Source organism: Megalops cyprinoides, chromosome 3 (assembly GCF_013368585.1).
Source record: "Megalops cyprinoides isolate fMegCyp1 chromosome 3, fMegCyp1.pri, whole genome shotgun sequence".
NCBI classification, from domain to species: domain Eukaryota; kingdom Metazoa; phylum Chordata; class Actinopteri; order Elopiformes; family Megalopidae; genus Megalops; species Megalops cyprinoides.
This window is the reverse complement of record NC_050585.1, coordinates 10,386,726-10,405,862: the sequence shown is the minus strand read 5'-3', so window position 1 is coordinate 10,405,862 and position 19,137 is coordinate 10,386,726. Positions and strand designations below refer to the sequence as shown.

Sequence of the window (19,137 nt, the reverse complement as noted above, 5' to 3'; positions counted from 1 at the left end):
AAGGTATGGAAAAGTACAATCCACAGTGGAAAATCCTTCTTCCCTGCAGAAGCATGCAGTGTACTGTACTGCTCTCGCTGGCAAATGTATTTTACTTCTGATTTCTGAATGTCCTCTGTCTCTGCCAGGTGTGGAAGCGTTCTGGGGCCTGGTTTTACAAGGCCCTCCCCAAGTATGTGCGTCCCATGAAGGAGGCAGAGGGTGCCCTGGGGCCCGGCATGCGGGCGGCTGAACGAGGAGGGCTCCAAACAGGGATGAGTGTGTCAGCAGGTCGAACCTACAGCTGGGCGCGCAGCAAAGGTCAGTAACACTGTTCCACCACCTATAAACAATCCAAATTCAACAATTGCCTATTTTTGTAGTTCTTCCCCCAGAATAAAAGGTTCCTGTGACGTGTTTGCACTATTGCTCAGTGGTGCTGTGTGATTTGTGAAATGTGACGGGCATTTATTCATTTTGTAGCTTTTTTAGTGTTTTTGTGTTCTCAGATTCAGTGTTCAGTCAATTTGGTGCTTTTATTTTTCTTATTTCCAATGGCATTTAACGAAATTGGCAGAGGCAGTATGAACAAATGTGTGACGCTTGCCTTGATGCTCAAAATATTCTATTACGTTGGTTTCTTATCTTAATTGGCTGATTCACAAGGTAGAAAGAGTTCCATCAGAACAGCTAGGGAAAGGAAGTTCATTGTTATTCCTTTTGACTATGCAAAAAATGTCTCCGTTTGAGAGTTTTTTTTTTTTTTTTTTTATCAAATCTCTGCTTAACAAGCAAATATTTCCCCCAGTAATCAATTTCAGCTTGTTAGGTGCTGAAACGGTGTTTCTTGCCAGCCCAAGGTGAATGTGCAAAGGTTCTCTTAATTTGTAATTTGGTTACTGGACAATGAAGGCTGTCAGTGGCAAATAGAAGTTTGATCCACAGCAATGATTCACTTGCCTACATTTGACAGATTTATCCACACAGTGCAGTATATTTTTCAGTCATTGAGGTGAGCACTGATTAGTGGAGCTGGAAGACAAATGCATGCATTATGAGCACTGGAAGTTTTAGAAAGGATACCACCATAAAACAGGTTCCTTTTAGCAATGTCCACGAATAGATGCAAGGATTGTCTCAAAAATACACTTTACCACACCTGTAATTACTGTATGTCAGCTCACTGTGCAAAATCATATATTGCTATATTGTTTGTTTGTGGTGTAAAGGACCATAATTGATCCATGATCCATACAAATCCCCTCCCCCACCACGGTTCGGCGCTCATATTGCACTTTAATTTAACAATTGAGTTTTGAATATTTTATTTCAAGATTTCATTTAAATTGGACGTCTTGAATGTTGTTTTCATTTAAGACCATGGGCAAAAGTTCCTTGCTTTCAGCGTTCTTTAAGTTCTTTAAGTAATAAATGGAAAGCAAAGTTATATTTGTCTCCCCCTTTTTTTTTTTTTGGTGATCTGAAAAATGATCCGATCCATGTCTCAAAAACCGTGATATGATCTGAACCGTGAGTTTTGTGATCCGTTGCACCCCTATTGTTTGTACTATAACAAAATTGCAGGCATTTCTAAGTTTGTATCTGCATGAGTTCATTCTGACGTGTGAAGCGGCTTAACATACATGTTAAGTGGAAAGGTTCCTAGTTTTCAGGGCAAAAGGGTGCTGTTACCCCGTATCTCTGCATGTATAATGTGCCAGGGAATGCCAAATAGGCAACAGGTTGACCATTTTTGAGTTTGACTCAGCTGGGGAGATAACACAGCGATACTGGCCTGCTCATTAGAGTGGACTTGTAAGCAATTCCAAGGGCATGCTTTCATTTGCACAACACATAAGAAAAGTAGAATTTATTTTAACAGTTCAGTGGCAGCTCTGAAACTTTCTGGTGTTCTGTTATTTAAATTGATATGGATTGCTAAAGGGGAAGATGGTTTTAAAATGAAGATAAAGACAAGTTTAAAATGTAGAAAAGCTTATGATTTAAATAATATATTCAGAATTTGGAAACTTGTACCGCACTAACATTTTTTCCATTCCTTTGGTGCAGTAATTGGTACCATCTTTGACTTTCTATTGATGATACAGAAGCATTGCAGACCACACAACACCTCAGAGAAATTCCTATCAAGTAAATACTGTATGCACATGTTTTTCCCTGGAGATATAAACTCTCATATTACTGTTTTAAAACAGTCTACATAAAACAGTCATTCTAAAGTGGCTTGAGATCCTTGACTTTAAAGAAAGGCATAAATACAAGTATTCTTACGAATATATATCACTGAGGAAAATTAATGAAAAACTTATGAAAAGTATGGCTGCTAAGCAGCAGATGGTGCAATCACTGCTGATCAAATTTATGTTTGCCATCTTGGGCTTGCAAAAGTGGTTGATTGATATTAAAGCCTTAAAGCTTTAACTTTTGAAGACTGATTAAACATGAATTCAGTCCAAAAAAAACCTTGACCTGGAACATCAGTTTCAGGAACAAATAATTGAACGGAATGGCTTCTTTGCAAGCCACCACTAAAAGGCTCAATATTAGCGTAGTATATGGTATCTCAGCTCAAAGCAGCCCTCTCATTTGAAGGTAAGAAGGTGTTTTCATGTGCCTGTGAATTTTTAACTGCAAAGCGGCAATTTTTCATTGAATAGTTATGTAATTAAAAGATGTTTCGTTTGACAGGCCAATGCCAAAAAGTACATTGAAAACATTGGAAAATCTAGAGAGCGTACAGGAAGTAATTAGGAGAGCAGAAGACAAGTGGTTTATAACTCCCTCTTTGTCATGTTCATTACCATCATTCCCTCTCGAATGAATTTGAGAAAGACAGTTCATGATCTCTTATGTTCTTATATATATATATATATATATATATGTATATGTATATATATATTTTCTTTTGTATTTTAACTTATTGCACTTTGCCACTTTGCCTTTCTACCTCTGTCTTAATGCTGTTGTGACATGTGAATTTCCCTGCTGTGGGATCAATAAAGTTCTGTCTTATCTTATCTTATCTACAAAATATTGCATGTATAAATGCCTTTGTTAGAAAGCCACAGGATGCCTGTAGGAACCATATGAGCCCTGTGTTAGCTCTGCTCGTGTCAAAGGTGGCATATTGTATTGCATCGTTGTTAGAATCACTCTCAGGGGCACAATTGAAGCTGTAGGTTCCCATCATCCCTGACATTTTGACTTGAGGGGGAAAATTACGCTGAATTTCATTGATCCTGTTGCTGTCAATAACTGCAGCCAACTGCAAGCTATTCTGCACTGCTATACTTAAAAGTTCACTTCAGCAGTGAAAGCTTGCTTTTACATTATATTGATTATTATGCAGTGAAAAGTCTGGATTTTGAATTGTGAAGCCTGTGTTCGTTGTTTCAAGCAAGGTGAGGTTTCTCACTCAATCACTGGCTGTGTGGCTCCCTCTGCTGTGAGTGATAGTAATGATATTGTGCCACTGGAGGGCAGAAAGACCAGCAAAGTACTCACAGCCACTTAACAATGGCTGTTCAGTTTGTGTTTTACATTAATGTGGTGAGACTCTAGCCTGACAATAAAACTAATACGCCGTGCCATTTGGGCGCTGGCAATATTTGCACCTTGCTGAGAGTGCAATAAGTGCGTTTAATGTCTGTATTTCATTTTGTGGACCTTATCGATTGGCCCCCAAACCGAGATTTAGCCTCTAACCCAGCCTCCAAAATGTTGTTATTCTGTCAGCAGTGCTTTCACAGCTGCTGCCAGCTTAAAACAGTTCAGCACAGAAAGGGTAGTAAAATCCCTACAGTGACATGGCGGCACCCTGCCCAGATCTTCCCATATAATAAAGCCCAATTTAATATCATCCTTTCCTATATGGCCCCTCCAATATGGAGCAGCTGGAACCAATTTGCTGAGCCTTGCAAAAATAAATTCACAAAAGAAAGATTTATGTAAAATAAATTTAGGATGACATGAATAAAGCTTAACCATCTGCTGTGTATGATAAGTGTTTCAGCGGAGAGCAGACAACAGTCTCTGCACATGTACTTATCGACCTGGCTTACTGCCTCTTGGCTGAACACTTGTATCTTTGGATCACCATAAAGGTTCCCAGGGCATGTGATGTCAAGACTGGCACACTATCTTCCAGTGATGATCGTTGAACATGTATGAATTGGCAATTATCGCAGTCTTGTAAATGTATTGAGTTGTTCCTGTTTGCGTGCCAGGTGTTTTCAATTCCAGCAAATGCAGTTATTTTAAGTTCATTTGACAGAGCATGAATTTGCTGAGAGCACTGCTTACCACACTCTAAATAGTGCACCTGGTGTGACCGATTGCCAGCGCTTGTCTGTAATTTGATGAAATGTTAGATCAGAAACACTTTTCCCTTTCACTTTAACACTTTCGTAACTAAATGTTTTTTTTGTGTGTCTTAAACGGCTCGAACGCTTCCTGTCTTCATGGTTCCACCATCCCGTGGCTTTAGGCAGCCCCTCTTGCTTCTTATGCACGTAGTAGCACACTATCATTGCTACTGAATTACTGCATTGCCCAACACATGTATCCCAAAGAAGCATTCGCTGTCTGTCTTTTTACTGTCTTAGCATTTGCTCTCCTTTCTATTTTATTTTTTGGAAACTCATTTCCAGGGAACTGGGCTGCACCATCGAAGCCTGATCTGTAACTGTCCAACACAGGCACATGGGAATCATAACTAGCCAAAGGGAGTGCTGTCATGACTGTGTAGAAATCAGATGGGGTCGTCTTCGGCAGCTGTGACCTGTGTGCACCGTGCTTAGGTGAGCGGATGATTCCAAAGAGGCGGGCCACTGCTGAACAATCTGCACCTAGGCTCAATGCCAGCAGGTGCTCCTGGTATGGAGTAAAACTGATATCCTCTCTGCTGGGATCTGGCACTGTGGAAAAACACTGGGCTGGAAGGCATGCAGAGCAACCTTATTGTAGATATACTGGCACTAGAGCGGTTCTGTATCTCAGTGGTCTTGTTCAAATTTATACATTCTTTGCACACAATGCTTTGATTTGACTCCTAAAATCAATGTAGCAAGCAACACCACATTTTTCTACTCATTCAAGATGCCATTTTTATGGGCCAGTTCCTCAAATCATAGATAATTTTGACCACTTTCAGAGTTCTGTATTCATGGCTTTTGTTACTGCACCTCTAACAGACAAGGGCTTCAGACAAGCCTCCTGACACAGAAGATACCTTCTATACACATAGAAGGTGTATTACACTACATCATACTCTCTCATTATATTATACTTTTTTGGAGAAAAACCAGATTGCTGATTGACACATTTGGTGCAATGCACTTCTATTCAAAACACTGCTGTCATGCCTGTTTTGTAATATTCACAAGTGGCATACTTTTACTGGCATATCCAAAGCATTTTGCCCTTTACAGTAACACAACTAGATATAACTATAACTATAACTATATACAAGTAATTAGAAAAAAAAAAAAAACATTTAGTACTTTAGGACTTCTAAAGGACTTTTTTTACACTGGAATTAAGAGATAAAGGTCTTCAATTATTTCACTTGCCTTAACTAAGTCTCCAAGGAGTAGGACATGGCAGATGGTCAAACAGACAAGGGAATATGACAAGCAAACTGTAAAATGACAGCAAACTGCTCTATTGAACTCTGGAAATCAGGTTTCCAGAGCTTATAAATAAACAGGTTAAGCCTTTTGGCTCATTCTTTGAATTCCTTGTTTGTATTCCACCTATTTCCACGTTCACAGCAGAAACAAAATGTAAATGCTATGGTACATTTTTTCGTGGTCAAACTTGCAATGAAAAATATTGTGTCTTCAACCATTCTATCATAACATAGGTTTGACACTACTTCAATCAATATTTTATATGGCATTTACTTTGAAAAAGGACAGCATCTGTTTTGTATAAGAGGTAGCAGTCATCCTGTTATATGTGCACTGCTTGAGCGGTATTAGGGTGATAGAATTGATGTCCTCTAAAGAATGCATGCACAGCAAATTACCTTGCCCTTGCATTGCTCTTTAGATAAAGGAAAGGAAATATGTCATACTCCTCAGTGATTTCCTGTGAATGACTTTTTTTAATGTATTTTGCTTGAACTAATGGTTAACCTACAAAAAAGCTCACGGTTTGAAAGTGGCACTACTTTACCAGAGTCCTTCAATGTCAGGGTCACACACACACGAGTTAAGATGAACACATGTGCCTGTTGAAGTAGTGTTTAACATGACAAGTATGTTTGTGTTGCTCAACATTAAGTGGATAATTGTGACGGTTTATTACAGTACACAAGTTGTCCTGCATTTTGTAAGTGGAATATAAAGAGACTCTAGTAAAGTAAAGTTCTTGATGAGAATCCATTTTGAGCATTCACTGTTTATTTTACATTTATTTATTATGTGGAAGCTTACAACACTGTTTCAACAAAAGTTTCATCTTTGGCAGGTCCAGGATTCACTTGTGATAAAATCACTTATTTTATGAGCTGTGCATAAGGGTGTGGGGTTTTGTTTTCCTGTATTGTGAATAATAGCCAACATTAACATCTTAATCCAGTTGGGTAGAACATTGCTGTTGTGAAGATGCAGTCATTTTGTTTTTGAAAGATGAATACCTTCTGTGTGTAAATCAAAGTAAAACCCTTCCCAGACTCCCACTGAGCTCACTAAATCAATGTGAGACTATATTTCAGAGTGAATTTTGTAGGCTTACCCTGTCAGGCATTCTACTGTCCAAGAGGATTTGGTTTAAACTCATTTGATAGTCTCTTGAATTAATGTTCCTGGGTTAATCGGGGATGAATTTATGTAAATTCTTAAATTGAGATTCATTAATATTGCATGAAATTTGGTATTTGGCAGTCATCACAGATTTGTAAAAATAATATGCAGAACTGATGAGATTGCAAGGGCCAATAGGAGGCTCACAGGTGGGAGGGGCCAAGGGATCCTTTGTCTGCGTACAGTGCTTTTTGACTGCCATCATTATTACCTCATAAGGTAATGTGCAGGTCATATTGTAGTCAGGTCGTTTTATACAGATAATCTGCATTAATTGCTCAGGTTGTGTAATCAAGTACACGCATTTACATATGCACCCATATGTAGTTTTCCCATATCCATGTGCTTCTACAGTTTTTTAAATCTTATTAGACTCCTATTGCAAATAGAGATGACCCTGCGCAACCACCCATTCAGGACAAGTGAGAGGGACAAACCTAATGAAGCAAGGACAAAGCATATTGTTCAAGTTCCCCCATGATTTGTAGTGTGCTGAAGTGAAGAATAAACTTCTTCATGCAGTTTTATATATCGAATAGCCACTTTTAGAGGTATCCAAGAAGTTGGTGTTTATATTTTTTCATGTATTTCTTGTCTCAGGCTGTGTATCTGGTGCTGTGCACTCTCAATTTGTGGGTGCTTCTTTAGATGGTGATTCTTGACAGAAATATCTGTTTACATCTTTGGTTTTGATATACTATTACACTGAAGCTCTGAATCAGCATTACTAAAGTTTTCATGGGGGCCTCTGCTGACTCACTGGCACTGTGCACCATGGATGAATAGAGGAGCCTTGCCCTGCCCTATCAGCCTTTCCTTCAGTGATATTGTACCTCAAAGAGTACAGTTCATTATGTTTCAAAAAGCCAGGCCATAACAGCGGTATAAGCCATTAAAATATCATTGATCTTCATCATTAATGAAACAGTGTAACACTGTCCAGACGGTACGTATTTAGTTATTCAGACTTGATTGGCTCCCTGTCTCCTGGGCTCATTGAAACCATTGTAATTACCATTGAATGTAGATGCTACAGCATGCTCTATCCCACAGACACCACAAGCATTAGTTGTACTCAAGGAGGCAATAACCATTAGATCAAGTAAAAAGCATCTTAAATGGGGCACTTATCAAACACAGGATTAATGGTGTTGCAGGAAGTCTGTTGTTACCAGCAGTATATGGGTATGTGAGTTGTAAATGCAATGACATCTCAGTTTCACCTAGGATTAAGTTTATCATTACCTTGCAGCGTGTGCTCTTCACCTGTGGTTAGACGTCTCACATCTGTCATTTAAACTGATTTGTCAGCAAGAACTGTAAAATTGGATGTCAAATATGTCTCAATCTATAGCTGACATTAGAGAAGGAGAGAGCAAGAGAGAGAAAGAGAAAGAGTTGGTAAGTTTAGAAAAGGACTGGTTAGCATCTTTCATAGAAATAAATACCAATTGGAATAGAGACATATTGACACAATAGCACATCCTGTATTTATATATATATATATATATATATATATATATATATACATATATATACGTATGTATATTCTGTTTCTTTAGTAACCAGGCATCACTGTGGGCTGGGAAGCCTTGGCCATGCACAGGTTAAATTAAGAGCTGAATGTCCTGTTTTACTGGAAGACTTGGGGCACATTTGTAAGGAATAAAACATGCAGAGCTTTGAATGAGGGAGAAGTCAGTTTGGGGGCTAGCAGTGGCTGCTCTGAGTCAGTCTTCCTGTCTTAGTCTGTCATCCCGGGGTGGCCCGGGTTTTTAAAAAAGAATAAGAATCTGCAGTAAAAGGTCCCCACAGACCTTAGACTGCAGAATCCACGGTAAGATGGACTGGACTACAAATCTGTGCTGATGGAAGCCATTGAATGAAGTCCCAGAGGGGGTTTAAATTGTCTCACCTATTTGGGAGTAATAAAGGAGAATCTGATGAAAAACTATATTTCAATGCAAACACCATCTGCAGCCTCCACAAGGGGAAAGCAGTGTTTAAATGTTTATTTGACTAAATATTTCCTGAAGTTGGGGTGGTGATAGAGATGTCTTCACTACTTGCCCTCAGCATGGCCTGCTCTATTTGCAATGTGCACAAACATTGATTTGAAAATCAAGTGTCAGGCCAGCCAAACAGAGAAACAAGATAGGTTGATAGGAGACTTTACACCTTAGTAATGGCTGTAAAGAATTTGTAGGAATTTATCCTGTGGCCAGTTGAAGTGTTAATGAACACAAAGAGGTTTTTGTAGTGCATAATATATATGCACATCATATATAATATTATATATTATAAATAATATATATGTATATTAATTTAAATATATTCTGAACACATATACTGATATTTTTTAATTTTAGTACACTGTAAGCTCATATATTTGTGTCCACTGCATTTACAGAGATTTTTGAGGATTTTCTGTAAATTAGGCAGTCATTTTAGTCATTTTACATTTTAGTTATTTTACTTCATGATTATTCATCATCGCGAATGTGACATTTGACCACTTAATGTCAGTGTTTGGCAGCAAAACATTGCTTCTAATTCTCTTTTTTGGGGATTGCAGTTTTTCATGCTTTTTTTCCAGCTGTACATTAGGCTTGTCTGAAGTGATCCTGCACAATACACTCACATGCAACCAATGGCTAATTTTGACATTATAACTCTTACAGTGTACCACTGTGAAGTGGGTGACAATTGGAGGATAGGCAGTATTCCACTGTGGTCATTCAAGCAACTTGTAGGCACCCGATGTATCGCAGGGTGTCTGAGAGTGATGAGACAAGGAAGCCCTCGCCAGTCTACCAGAACAGAGCTCATTTTGTTTTTCTGCTGTAGGTTCCTGGTAATTATTCGCAGACGACATGGCTGGTTTCATGCGGTTTCAGGCTCAGCCTGCAGTCATGACAAAAGCATTAATGACTGAGCCAGTCAGCAGCCTCCAAGAATTGCCCTGTGTGCTGAAAAGAAAAGCCAGTGTGGAACGTATTGGATGCAATGTAATCTGTCACTGATTCCCTGACATTGAGTTTCAATCTTTGTTTGTCATTCAATGTAGTATTAGTGGATATTTCATTGGAGGCAACCCTGCTTACCATTCCTTACTCCATCACCAATGTTTATTTTTCCTCTTACCAAAAAAAATATAAGTACGACCGTGTCAAATTATGCAGAGGTTGATTCTTTACAAATGATCAATACTTCAGTCGAACAAACGAAATGAGAGATTTGATTTTCTCACTAAAGCGATTAAAAGTGAATCCTCTGTGGTCATTTTGCTCGATAATGCATTACACCCCCTTGGCTGGGATAAGAGGATATGTTCAGGATCATTACTTTCTGTTAGCGTTTCCCCTCAGCCTTTCCAACCTGGCCGCCAAATATGGACTATAGAAGAGAAAGCCATAGCCATTTGCTACAGTTTCTTTTTGCTCAAACTGGGTGTTGCGAATCAGATAGACATTTTTAAATTGCTGACAGTATTTGAGTCCAGCTTTTTAATTTGATACAATGATCTAACATACATGGGCCAGGAATATCATGGCATGGTTTGACTTATTAAATGGCCAAAACCAATTTAAAACATGAGACAGCAACTAGTGGAATTTGTTGCTGTCAATTGTGTGTGGTGGTTACCAGTTTTAATGATTTTTCATGAATACCCACATCTGGCACTGGACTGATAAGATAGATGTTGGTTCACAAAATAACCTAGACCTTGCATTGGTCCTAGCCCTATGATGAGACATTAGAGTGTACACTGAAATATGACCCCTGCACTGATGAGTAAAAATATTCACCGTCACCAGTGTTTTTGTCACCTCTGACCCACCTGGCTGTGCATGCCGCCCTGGCTGTGCTCACCTGTTCTCAGCTGCTCTGACATTCCATAGTTTCATTGCCTCCTGCTCTGTGACTGAAAAGTACAAACAGTTGCCCGAGACCTTTAACTGTGTACCAAAAACAGCTGCTGACATTTGAATGTGAGGGGGGAAAAAAAATCACAAAAACCGCCACGGCCTTGTGCCTCGCCGCTCAAGACGTTTTTCTTTCTTTTATTGTCTTTGTTCCTTCTGTCATTATGTTTACTGTGTTCAATAGGAGTGTGAGACGCAGAGTCAGAAAGAGCCCATCTAAAACCTTGGCATAAAGGAAATGTTCTTGGTGTCAAGACCACACGTCAGTCATGGAAACTGTCAGCAGGCTGCTGCATAGTGAACAGCCACTCTGCATTAAAGATTAAAGGCCACTGAGGGCCATTCTCTGAAAAAGGATCCATAGTTTGCCTTACAGTTATCATTTATGCATTTTATCAATTTGTATTTCAAATTGTAAGTTGAGACTAATTTGAAGTTTTCTGGGGGGGATGAGGTTTGTTATTTATTATTTTATTTATTTATTTTCTATTAAATGAATGCCAGAGGAAGTGTTTAATTTCTATCATCTACACACCAAATTAAATGGCCCTTACTAAACCAATAAATGAATGCTTGATAAGCCCAGCCAATCATTTCCCCTGGCTTTATTTTGGCAATGAGCAATGCTGCAAGTGCTGTGTATGAATGGTGGCCATTTACGTGCCTGCTTAGTGCATGGGCTGGATTCAAGGCCGTATTTCTGAATGGTGGCGTCTGTCGTTTCGGAAGATCACAGCTCATTACTCATGATATACCGAAGCTCCCAGACCTCACAGTCACAATACATCATCGTGCTCCCTCCATAATGAGGGCAATAAAGTCAAGCAGTGTCATGCGTCAGGATTCAATCTGGCACCCTCCACGTGAAGATTTATTTCAGATGATCCATGTTAATTCTGTGATTCAGTCACAGACAGGGGTTTTGCGGTGCTGTGGTCAAGAAACTTGTCCTGTAACCAGAGGGTTGCAGGTTTGATTCCCAGTTGGGCACTGCTGCCGGACCCATAAGCAACATACCGAACTTAAAAATTTACTTGTTAAATGTAAGCTCTTTGCTGTCAGGTAATAGGGCTCTGTGCCAAACAGTACTGTACTGTGATGCCAGCTGTAGGTGTAGTGGTGTAGTAAAAACGGTAACCACTTCAGTAGAGTTATATAACACATTGTTGTGCATTGAATGTGCAGTGCGCTGTGTTGTGGAGAGGAATGTGACGAGCCTGTAGACCCAGGAGCTTGTCTGTCCTTGTTCTCGGGAGCTTGATCAGGGCCCGACAGTGTGACATTAATAGCAGAGCGGGCAGCGGTGATGAATCACTGCGGCAGCGCGATAAAGAGTGCCGGGCAGCAGGTGCTGGCAGGCCGTCCTCTTGCCTCAGTTGTCACCTCACCGCTCTACCTTCGAATTCCGAAAACGCCGGCAGGCCGGATGAGACGAGGCAGGAACTCGGGCCGCGTCTCCGAGGGCTGATGACAACGCCAGAGCCGTTTGATTTTTGCCCAGTCGCGCGCCGCGCCACGACGCCTGGCTTCCAGTTGGCTGTAACGTGATGGCAGGGATGACACTGTGTGGACAATCCTCTCTCCTCTGGAGCTAAAATAAGACTCCAGTCCACAGGTCCTGGCTAAGACCTGTTTTGGATGTAGCCAGGTCTTTATCTCATGGACACTGCTCCAAATCGAACTTTGTGCCATAGAAACAAAGTTATTTCTTTGTTTATTTGCTCAGCAGTGGCCCTCATCCAGGGGAGATGAACATAACTTACTTTTTTCATATTGCTTATCTGTACAGCTGGACATTTTCTAGGTTAGGTTCCCTGCCTTACAACAACAGTGCCCCATCTCAAAAGTGAGTTTTAAACTTTTGGATTGCAAGTTCTTTGCAACTGCCATGTCACGCTGCCACCCCATCTTTGGGGAGAAGTGGCTGGATCACCACAGTCTTTTTCCACTGTGATTCTGGTGTGTACGTTTCATCATAGAATGATATTTACACACATTCAGCAACATGCCGGTGGGAAGAGTAAAAGCAATACTGTTCAGACGTGCAGTACAAACAAGACAAAACATCTCCCTCCCTCCCATCAGATTACCAGCAAGAAAAATCAGTTAACAGTTGATATTTAAAATGAGACAAAAGTATTATGACTTAGTGCGGATGGTTCTACCGTACCACTGTAATATTTATATTGCAACAATAAATTAATTGTTCCACTTCTGAATTACAGTAGCAAGAACATAAACATAGTGTACTAAAATTTCTAAATCATATGCATCAGATGTTGTATGGGCTTTCTCCTTTGTGTGTTGACCTGTCCAAGAAGAACATGTCCAAGGGATGTGTGGAAGTAAATAGTCCAGAAATGTATTGCCAAAGAGTATAGAAATATCTTTGTAAATGTCCACATCCTCAGAAACCCTTTTCAGCAATGGTCTGACATATTCAGCAAACATCTTGAACATAGAATGCAAGATATATTAGGGGAGGGTGTATGCATTGCTCCACACCAGCCTGGCTTCCAAGGAGCCTACCAGCGGGGTTCTAGCCCAGCAGAGTTTACCAGCCTCTTCTACGTGACAGATCCAGGCTTGCGGGATGTTTGACTTTTCCGGCACTGTATGGGGAGCGAGGCTTGCAGTTTGGTCGAGTTCCTGATTTGTTAAAATTCTGCCAGACGTGGAATTGGTTGTCATCACACAGCAACCCCTGCCTGCGAGGACAGATGGGGAAAATCCGAGGCAGAGTAGACGCTGCACCGTGGCATAATTACGGTTCGATGAGTGCCATTATCTTTCAGCAGCTGCGAGTTCTTTCCTCAATTGAATTTCTCATATTCGTGCTCTTTCTGCCAAGCCCATCGCATGCTGCTTCCAGTCCTATTGTCTGACGTCAGTGCTGACCCCTGATAATTTAGTCTGGGGACCAGCAATTTCAAATCTGTTTATGCCGTTCATCAATTTTATATGCCTGTGTGGTGCAGTTCCTTTTTATTCTGGCAACATAAATGGGGTTGGATGCTGTGTTGGATCAAATGCATCCACATGTGCCTGTGCTGTTGTCATGAAAGGCTGTGTTTTAGTCAGACCAGAAAGGTGCAGTTTTCATGCACTTTAATTTTTACTGCAACTGTACAAAAGTGTAAACCAATTACAGTAACAGTATTAGTAACTATTATTATTATTGGTAACAGTAACTATTATTATATAACTACTGTATTCTAATGTTAACTGTTCTAAAGACCGTATAAAAGGGCATGTTTGAATTGAGTTTTCTTCCTGTTTAAAATATTTAGTTTGTGGTGGCTGTGGTTGTCACATTTACAAATTATTCTTTTGACTGTTTTGGACTTATGTGTGCACGCATGTACGCATGTACACGACCCCAAAGTAAATGACAAAGTCATTTCGGTGTTGCCGATTGGCAGGCCGCAGAGCAGCAGTTGCCTTCCGGGAGTGAAATCCATGAGTCACCCATGAGGCCGGAGGTAGTGCTCTCTGGGCTGCGTTCATCAGGACAGATCGGGAGTCACACCGGAAGACCAGAGAAGTGGGTGGTATTTTGGGGAACGGGGAGAATGACTGAGCGTGGGGAGAGAGGGGTCGGCGCAGATCAGACGCACAGCGCTGCCAGCCAATCCGGTCTGACTGCCGGCATGGCAGATGGGAGTGGAAAATTGGAAGTCGAGCTTGCGCCGGTCCCCGTTTTTTCTCTCTCTCGGATAAAATATTAATTTTCGGCTTGGCCCCGCTCCACCGATGAGCGTGAGCGGGCGCTCCTCCGATGACAAGGTGCCGAGCCATCTCATTTAAGGCACATCTCAATGCTCCGCTCGCGCCCTGTCCTCCTCCTGCCCACAGGAGCGCAGAGCTGTTTTTCGGAACTATTGCAGTCGGTGTCATGAGGTGAGATTTTGTATGACAAACTACCACACATCAGGGTCCGCCCACAGCTGATGACTACACTGATAGCTCTGTCATTTGTTTTGCTTTTTTTTTTAATACATCCGCAGAAGCAGTCACAGCTTGGTAAATAATACACATTGCTGTGTTTATTTTTAGTCAGAACGTCAGCCACATGCTACAGTTTCATAGAGAAATTCACTGTACTTATTCACTGGCTCATCGATGTGGGCTTTGGTCATACTCTGAGTCTGGTGAAGGGGGTTTTGATTTGGCTTTCAGTCCTGCTCAAGTCCAATTACAGAGCGTTCGCCTTTGTAAGCCCTGTCATGTTGACTTGCTAAGAAGATTAGCTGAAATGGTAGACACTTTCAATCCTTTCCAAGAGTGGTCCAGTCTTGTACAGTTGGATACAGATTTCAAAATTCTTCAAAGATTTCACAACTGTTATGTCTACACTTCAGCTTTAAAATGAGTGTGTAACATTCTTATCTGGTGTGGTTTCTCCATTAGCTACCATGTACATATGATATCCAGTCAACCTGCAGCTGTCCAACTTCCAGATTGGCTGCATCTTAATCAACCTTGTGCCCTATAAGTGCCGTTGCTTGAGCTCAAGTGAGAATGAGAGTGGTTGAATCTGGTGTGATGCTTTCTGCCCGTGTTGATGGCCTGCTCTGCCATGTGTTTCTGTGTAGTGGTCTCCAGCGACAGCGAAAGTGAGTCAGAGCTGAGCGAGTCCAGCCTGGAGAGCAAGGCCTTCGCCCCCAGCTCACGGAGTGTCCCCGAGTGCAAGCAGCGTGATGACTCAGGTGAGAACTCTCTCCTCCCCCGGGGAGTCATTAAGAGAGCGAAACTAAGAGAACCCCTTTTTGGCTTTTTCCCTCTCTTCTAGGGTTATAACAAATCCTACAGTGAGCTGGCTCATTTTGTCACATTCTTGTTTCACCGAGGATGCCATTACTCTTAGATGTCTGAGTTAGTCAGCACCAAGGGAAGCCTTTACCACCATAATCGGTAACAGACATCCATTATGTATGCTTATTGACACCTTTAGTATACATACAGCCAGATGTTGAACTGAACACCATACAATGTCTTGTTTTAACTCATCTGACATCTTTCAATGTGATGGTCATTAATTGTGTGTGTCAAAGTAGAGTCTGCTGTTATTTTATGTGAAAAATTGCACCAGCCGGGTGAGAATGAGTATTGTAACAGATTTCTGCTCATTATTGTAATCGCCAATGTGTGCAGTGACAGATAACAGCCTTTTCTGACTGCAGTGTCCAGTGGAGGTCTGGTGCAGACGCCCACCAGCTTGAGCAGTAAGCCCCTGGGTGGCTTCCTGTCCGAGAGTCGGTCCAGCCTGGGCAGCGAGAGGAGCGGGGTCATGGCCACCACCGAGGACTACGACACGGACTACAGCCGGCCCTCGCTGAGTGAGTACCCCACGTCACCTTGTCCCCTACTAGACTACTGTTGGGCCTGGGCTGTAAATTTGTGGTGTGTTATCTAGAGGAGTAAGGAGGAGGGGCCATTAAGAAACATTAAGAGGCTGTAAAGTCAGAGCAGCAAGACATAATGCAGGGTGTCTGTACTCTCATGATAGCAGCTTCATGCTGAGATGTGTGTGTGTGTGTGTGTGTGTGTGTGTATGTGTGTATGTGTGTGTGTGTGTGTGTGTGTGTGTGTGTGTGTGTGTGTGTGTGTGTATATATATATATATATATGTACTGAACACTAAAGGCCGTGTGAACCAGCTGAATAGTCAGTTTGTCTAAAAGCACCTTCTGAATTCCTGTTGCTTGGTTCAACGTGACGTTCTTGGTCTGCTTGCAGCAGTCCTGCCTGCATGCTTGGTTGACTGGAAGGCTCTCTGTCGGTGCCTTTTGTGAAAGTCAGTGACATGAGCCAGTGAGATCAACCCTACCCATCAGTAATGCAGATTCACTGATGTTCACTGGGGTTTGGATAGGCCAATAAAGTGGGTTTTACTCAAAAGGACAGCACTTACAGATCAGTGAATCTGCACTGCATTGATCCAAGAACACAGACCTGGTGTGACGCGTCTGCAAATGTCTGCACTTTGTGTCCCCTCTGCTCTGGGCTCGGAGGAGGCAGGTCACTTGCTGCCACACATAAACCCAATTAGTCCTCATTTGCACAATGACGGTGCGTGAAGCAGGTTGCCTCTCCCCAATTTGTTCGGCTTGGCTTTAGATAACGACTCTCCTCAAGTAGTCTCTTGACATGGCTTGTTTAAAGGGAGAGGGTTTTTTTCTCTTTCTCGCTCAGGGCCTGAAGCCTTGTTAATTTAATGGGAACCTCAAGAATGGTTATTTTCGTGCACTTGGCTTCAGTTCTTCCCAGGTACGAAGGGGCGGGTGCCTCTGTAGCATTACGTTGCATGGATTATACTTTTCGAAACTTTGCCTTTTTTGTTGCTTGTTTATTTTTTGCAATTGAACTTCACTTTAATATGCTTATTTTGCTTGTTCCATTGTTAGTCAAACCATGCCTGAGAACAGCACTTTTGAAAGATCTGCATAACGCTGGAGATAATGGCAGTTCATTCATCATTGTTCCACTATCACTGCCTTGGATAAAGGTTTGCAAATAAGGGCAGCAGCTCAGAGATTCGCAACTGCAGTTTTTCATAAGTTGAATAGAAGCAGTAGTTTTTTCATGGTGTAAAACTCAGCAGGTGCACTCCTTGTGAGGTGCAGCCTACAGTTCCCAAAGGGAAATGTAATAGGTTTGCACTATTCATCCCTCTTGATTTATAACACATTGCCGTCGTAGACAGCTATTAATCACAGTGTAATGGGGTTTGGCCTCTTCAGGCACAAGGTTTCCCTGATCACTCATTCGTTTTCAGTCTGCATTTTTCCTTCAAAAATGTGTGAGGATTAGTGAAAGCTATTTCCCATTCTAATAGATATTTTTTCATTTGCTTTTGGACGTGCAGAAAATGTGATAGAAATGTTTTGGATGTGATTTAATGCTTGTGTCTTTGAAGATGCTAATTCAGACTGCAGTGTGTTAATTCATCAACTCATCAGCATCAACTCATCAGGTTTTCTGTACCCTTCATGAGTTTTTCTATCAATTAAGTGTTCTGGGTATATTCAGTATATTTAGCAATATGTGTTTTGCATATTTAACTGATAATGTAGAAGTTTTATTAGACTTTTATATTCCACTATACTGTAGTCAGCTATAAGTACGGTAATCTTATTACACAACTTCCTGTTTAAAACATTAAAATGGGATTCTAGTGACAATTAGTTGCATTATAGTAAAGCAGTGTACCAGTAGCATTTTTGTTTGAATAGTTTAACAAGATGAATATTGCACAAATATTGCACCAAATATATGACCGCAAGAAGATCATACGAAATGAGGAAAGTGAGTTATTTTTCATCATACCATTTGGCTGCCGTCACAGGCTTCATCTTCTCCTAATTACAGACAGCTGAAAGTAGCCGTCCTCTGGAGATAATGACTGACAGAGCTTGATCCCTTCTTGTGACATGAGGACACGAGACAGAGTATGGCTCCATTGGGAACGTCTCCGTGAGAGTCGAGATTTCGACAGTGATTTCAAAAAGAATCAATATTCAATCTTCATTTCCACAGACTGTAAATCAAATCACGTGCCCGTGTTGCATCTAATTGGCATTAGACGATGGGGAGGGGAGAACTTGTGAGGTGGTCTGTGGGTGACACATACTGTGGAGTTGACTGTGAACAGACATGTTTCAGACTTTAAGCAGTATGTTTATTTAATTAGTGGGCCTGTCTGTATACCCCCATTGTCTTATTTATAGTGTATGTGCAGCTGTGAGCGCATAGTAAATCATTTCAAATCTTGTCTTTGGATTTGATCTTCTAAAATGCACCTTTGCAAACTCATCTCAGCTAGGAGATACTGGAAGAGGAAATGCAGTTTTCCCTTTGCTGCTCAGCACTGTCATCCAGATCGGTCACTCTCGGTCCCGGAGGGTCACAGGAGGTTCCTCAGCTGTCTGTAAAGAGCCGGCTAGTTCTGATAGTTATGGGGGATAGTTAGACAGGTACTGTGGATCACCAGCTGTAATTAGTGAAATGAGATGGAATCAGTCATTTAGGTAGAATGACAGTGCTCTGGACAGGACAGCCTCCACAGAACCAGGTTTGCCCACCCACCCCACCTCCTAACTACAGCTTTCCCTGAAACCTTCTGTAAGGTATGAGCAAATGCAGGTTATGTAACCATCTCTGTTATTTGTGGCAGAATGCAGAGGCAGAACTCTTTTGTTTCTTCTTGTATTAAATCGTAACACCCTCATACATTTGCAGCGCTTTTCACTCGCGAAGCGTGTGGATTGACACAGCCCAGAGCCCTTGCATGCTTTAGCCTTCATTATTGTGTTGGGGTTGTTTGGATTCTTCTCCCTGACATTGAGAAGGCCACGACCGCACATCAGCCGTCATAATTTAGGAGAGAAAAAAATTGGAAGGCA

At 41.4% G+C, this 19,137-nt stretch overlaps 1 protein-coding gene across 1 annotated transcript in view; it reads left to right on the top strand.

Annotated features, from left to right (window-relative positions):
- Positions 1 to 18,479, top strand: part of LOC118774118 (rab effector Noc2-like) — a 59,445-nt gene extending 40,966 nt beyond the window's left edge. The window contains exons 6-9 of the mRNA XM_036523275.1: positions 129 to 300; positions 15,328 to 15,441; positions 15,916 to 16,071; positions 18,463 to 18,479. Of these exons, the coding sequence (XP_036379168.1) occupies positions 129 to 300; positions 15,328 to 15,441; positions 15,916 to 16,071; positions 18,463 to 18,479 (459 nt within the window). The remainder of the gene's footprint in view (positions 1 to 128; positions 301 to 15,327; positions 15,442 to 15,915; positions 16,072 to 18,462) is intronic.
- Positions 18,480 to 19,137: the final 658 nt, after the last annotated feature.